Source organism: Pinus tabuliformis, chromosome 3_2 (assembly GCF_031772625.1).
Source record: "Pinus tabuliformis cultivar Carrire ecotype Pingquan chromosome 3_2, CPIR1, whole genome shotgun sequence".
Classification (NCBI taxonomy): Eukaryota; Viridiplantae; Streptophyta; class Pinopsida; order Pinales; family Pinaceae; genus Pinus; species Pinus tabuliformis.
In genome coordinates this window covers 1,098,207,855-1,098,213,193 of record NC_142302.1, presented here as the reverse complement: position 1 = coordinate 1,098,213,193, position 5,339 = coordinate 1,098,207,855, and the positions used below count along the sequence as shown (strand labels likewise).

Below are 5,339 nucleotides of genomic sequence, written 5' to 3'. Positions count from 1 at the left end.
AGCAGCTTGATCAGGACAGTGAGCTTTCTGCTTATAGTATCAACCTCCTCATGCAGAGCGGTGAGTTTAAATTCACTGCTTTGAACCACAGCCATGTGCTCCTTAGTCATTGTGGCAGCAAACTGCTGGAGAGTTCGCAGTTGCTCAGCCTGTTCCGCTTGGACATCCATGGCCTTAGCCAGGATGGTCTTCATGCGCCACGCTTCTGCTTGAGTGCGAACGAACTGAGTCGCCCGAGTGCTGGTCGTCCCCGGATCTTGCAGCCAGTCTACTTCCTGGCTTAACTGATGGTCGGATAACTTGCTCTCTTCCTCCTGTGCCGAGGCCTCCAGGTCAATGATTTTCCGTTTGTTCCGTTGGGAAGTTCTCCGCTCGAACATATCTCTAGCCAGCTGCAGGTCTCTGTTTGCAGATTGATTTCGACAACCTTCCCCCGCCATGGGAGCCCTCTCCTGATTGTTGCTTGCCTGAATGATAATGCAAATCGATGATCTCTGATTGTTGAGCACCGGAGCAGTGATGCTCCAATGGAGAGCAAGGAAGGATATATAGATAATAGCGGGAAGATTTCGGGCGGTGGAGCGGATCGCGACATGCAATTTGCATGTCCGATCAACATAAATGCTGCAATTCGGAGTTGTGGAGGGCAATTGCGATGATTGAGAATGTTTTCGATCACCTCCTCCTGCACGGTTCTGAATGTGCCAAGTGTCCCTCTGTCCTGCGGTTCTGCGGCGGCTTATGTCACTCCGGATCATGATACTGTACAATTGTCTGTGGCCTGCGGTGCGCATTATTTCCCTCAACCAGGTTGTCCTTCGATGCTTGCTGTGAATTGATGGCTCTCATCCCGTCGGCCTATCCATACTCTTGTGGTAGTGAATTAGGCGGCCTGCCATTCTACCTTGTCAGCTGCCACCAAATCTATTCGTGCGAGGTGAGAGCACCGTTCCTTTAATTGATTACTCTCGACCTGATGCCAACAGCTGTCCACCATTCCGTTTGGGTTCTCGATCCCATGGTTTGCCAAGTGGTCGGCAACCGAATTAGCCTGCCTTCTTACCGCCTGGAAGATGAGGCCTTTCATTTTCCCGAGCAATTTCCCTATGCTCTCTGTGACCATAGCCAGGCGCCAGTGCTTGGTTGCCTTGCTGGCCGGCGTTCCCCCATAGATTTTCCTTGCCACCAGAATGGCAATCTCAGAGTCACCCTCAATTACTGCGTTTTCTGCCTGGTTTCTTTGAAGAATTGTTAAACCTTTTTCCATTGCTGCGAATTCCATTTCATTATTAGTGCCCTCGCCCAAAGCTTGACTGTAAATATGGATTATTTCACCTCTCTGGTTTCGAATGAGGCCTCCTATGCCAGCTGGTCCCGGGTTACCTCTCGAGGCCCCATCAAAGTTCAGTTTCAGGAAGCCTTCAGGAGGCCGAGTCCATTCCTTTGGTGTGCTGTTGATGTTCTGCTGTTTAGCTTGGGGCTTTTGGCTTTGATCGTAGCGAATGTTGAAAGCATTCAGGATTCTCTGGTCTTCCGCGGAGATTTGGTTGGATGGGTCTACTTTACTTTTTACCAGAATCAATTGGCGAATGTTCTCCATTAAGGTAATTCTCAGGTGCTCTATATTCCTGTGCTCGTTTTGGAAAATTCTTCTGTTCCTTTCTTTCCATATTGTCCATGTGATAAAACCTGGCAGAATTTTCCATATGCTATTGATTTGAGGGTTTTCAGAGTAATTGCTTGGCCAATTGGTGATGGTGTTTTGGATGGAGTCCATATCTCTTCTGTTTTGCTGCATGATAGTTTCTATCCCTTGCCAAATGTGGTTAGCCCATTCGCATGTATTGAATAAGTGATTCATAGTTTCTTCTGCTTGATTACACATAGGGCAAAAGGAGGGGCCTTCGAAGCCTTTTTTTCGCAGGTTCTCCCAGGTGAGCGTCTTACGCCTCATAAGGAGCCATAGAAAGGTTTGAATTTTTGGCCAGAATAAGGGATCCCAAACCTTGGTGAACCATGGGGCTGTCTCCCCCTGCTCTGTGAGTTCCAACTGCTCTCTGGCTTCTTTAAGAGTGAAGTTTCCATTGCCCTTCATACCCCACCTCAGCTTGTCCGCCTCCGAGGTTATCCTAATTTTTCGTTTGTGTAGGACTTGAAGCAGGTCTTGAATGTTATTATTTTCCTCATTAGGGTTTTCGGTATCTGGAAGGGTCCATTCTCTCCAATCCTGGTCAATGCCATTGGGGATCCAGTAATGATGAACGGTGTATTTTCCCCTGTTATGACAGTTTATTTTGTAATCTTCAAGGTCTGGGTTTTCAAGCTTTGGATGTTGTTGCCAGGCATCTTCCCAGAAGAAGGCTGATTCCCCATTTTGGATCTCCCAGAAGCTGTGGTCCTGAATAAGGTTTCGGTTTCTTTTTGCTAGATTCCAGATTGGAGAACCTTCCGGCAATTCCTGAAGTCTTATGAGGTCCTGGTCTCTGCAGTTAGGAGTGTATTTCTCCTTCCAGTGTCTGGCCCAGGGGAGGTTGGTCTCTTTCAGCCAGCGCCACCACAGTTTGGCTCCCCCAGTTTTGTTGCTAATATCGGGGTCTATTAGGTTTAAACCTCCAGCAAGTTTCGATTTACAGATCTTATCCCAGGCCACGAGAGCCCATTTCCTCTTCTCTGCGCTGCCACTCCATAAAAAGGATCTTTGGATGGATCGGATTTTCTGCAGGATGGCCTTGGGCGCCGGGAGGATAGAAAGCATGTACTGAGGGATGGCCTGCAGGATGGCTTTAGTTAAAACAAGGCGTCCCGCAAAGTTAAGAGCCCTGTGGGTCCAATGTTTGCATCTTTTTTCCATGTTTGCTATGAGCCTTTCCCAATGAACCTTTTGCCAAGGCTTGGTGGTGAGCGGGGCTCCCAGATATTTCGAGGGTAGAGAACCTTTTCGAAAGCCTAGGATGCTGGTGAGATGGTTCTGAATAGAAACATGAGTGTTAAAGAAAAAAATAGTCGATTTGGAATGGTTTATGTCCATACCTGATGCCATGCTGAAAAGAGATAAGATAGATTTGAAAGCCTTGGCCTCTTTGACAGTTGGAGAGCCATGCAGCATAGTATCATCGGCAAACTGCTGGTGAGTAGTTGCAGGGGTGGAGGGGAGAGGGCGCAATCCATTGATTTTCCCTTCCGCTTTGGCTCTGTGAATATATCTGCTAAGCCCTTCCATGAGGATCACAAAAAGGAAGGGGGACAGTGGGTCTCCTTGCCTTATGCCTCGGGAAGGAGAGAAGGTGGCCGAGGGGGATCCATTAACCAAAATAGAGAAATTTGTTGACTTGATAAGAGCGAGAATCCATTTGGTCCACCGATTGTCAAAACCAAAAGCCCTTAATGTGGCCTCCAGGTAATTCCAATTCACTTTGTCGAAAGCTTTTGAAAGGTCAAGCTGAATCATCATACCAGGGATTTTTCTGGACTGCAAAGTATGTATCATCTCCTGCGCCAAGAGGATGTTGTCCAGAATTTGTCTGCCTTCCACGAAGCCTGACTGCTCCTCCGAGATGATGTCCGGGAGGATAGGTTTAAGTCTGTTAGCGATGACCTTAGAGATGATTTTATAAATCACGTTGCACAGAGCTATGGGGCGGAACTTTTCTGGAGTTCGGGCTTCCTCTTCTTTGGGGATTAGGGCTAGGAAAGTAGAATTTAGGCCTTTAAGAATTGAGCCAGATCGTCTTGAATCTTCAACTACTTCCCAGACCTCTGTTTTGACTGTTTGCCAACAAGCTTTGTAGAAGTTTATAGTAAAACCATCTGGGCCCGGAGCTTTATCATTTGGCATGTCTTTAACAGCCTCCTCCACCTCCTCCATTGAGATCTTTCTTAACAAAGAGGCATTTTGTGCTGGAGTAATGATTTGGGGTATGGCCTGAATTATTTCCTCTCTGGCTTCCGATCGATCTTCTTGAGATTCCTGGGCAATTTGCTTAAAGTGACTAGTAAGCAAAGTTGAGATCTCATTGTGGTTTTGAATAACTTCTCCAGATGCATTGGTAAGCTTAAGGATTTTGTTAGCCCCCCTGTAATCCATCGTCGATCTATGGAAGAACTTTGTATTTTGCTCTCCCTCCTTCAACCATTGGATGCGAGATTTTTGCTTCCAAAGGATTTCTTCCTGTTGGCAGCGGAGCTGCCATTTCTGCATTAGTATCTTTTCCTGTTCATTTGAGTCCTCCCTGTTAATCCCTGAAGCCCAGTCCTTATGAATTTGACTTAGTCGGTCTTCTATATTGTGCTTTTCCTGGAAAATATTACCAAACTCGGTTGCATTCCATTCCTTGATTTTGTGTTTGATGTGCTTTAGTTTGGACTGGAGTTTAAACATTTTGGTCCCCCTTATATTCCTGGGCTCTTCCCACCATTTTTTCACCAGTTCAGGAAAATTTGGGTGTGTTAGCCAGAATTTCTCAAATCTGAAAGGCCTGTTTTTGGGGGTCTCAAGAAAGGCAGCTTCCAGGGCGATGGGCCAGTGGTCTGATCCCCCACTGGGGAGGATATCAGAGTCAACTGTTGTTCCTTCCAGTAAGATGTTTTCTGAGATCAAAAAACGGTCAAGGCGAGAGGCTATCCTGTTTTCTCCTCCTCTTCGGTTGTTCCAAGTGTAGAGCCCATTTTTTGGGGGGATGTCGACCAGTTGGGCGGATTCCATGAAGTCAACAAAGAGTTCTGAGTCTCTATTTAGTCGCCTAAGGCCTCCTTTTTTTTCCAGGAGGGTGGTAATCATGTTGAAATCCCCTCCCATTATGATCTTTGAATGTTGGTATCTTAGCTTTAACTTCATTAACGAGTTCAGGAAAGAAATTTTATCTTCTAAACGCTGAGGCCCATAGACATTTATACAGAGGTAGGTTTCAGAATTACCTGTTAGTTGAAATTCTGTGGCAATGTATGATCTGGTAGCTTCCATAGAGGTGATTTCGATGACTCTGGAGTCCCAGAGGGTTGCAATGCCTCCTTCCCATCCTTGACTGGCTATGTCTATATATTTGATAGTTTTTCCTAGCTTTTTGGTGATGTTCTCCAGCTGATCAGTGGCACATTTTGTTTCCTGAATGAGCATAATATCTGGCTTTTCCTGTTGTAACTTCCTCTTGAGAAGTCGTTGTTTGACGTGGCTGTTGAGCCCTCTTGTATTCCAGGAGATGATTTTCATTAATAATGATGAGGTTATTGGTAGGACAGGAAGGCGTGTAAATCCTTCATTTTGCCTGAATTGATCATAAAGATACCCAAATCATGAAGAACCTCTCCATTCATCCTTCGGCCTCTTTTCTTGTTTTGCTTCC

The 5,339-nt window shown here is 46.1% G+C and overlaps 1 protein-coding gene across 1 annotated transcript; it reads right to left on the bottom strand.

The window, feature by feature from the left end:
- Positions 1-883: 883 nt before the first annotated feature.
- On the bottom strand, positions 884-4,702 carry LOC149184505 (uncharacterized). Its single transcript, XM_089415355.1, has one exon. It carries the CDS (start codon positions 4,700-4,702, stop codon positions 884-886), a length of 3,819 nt encoding a protein of 1,272 aa, XP_089271481.1.
- Positions 4,703-5,339: the final 637 nt, after the last annotated feature.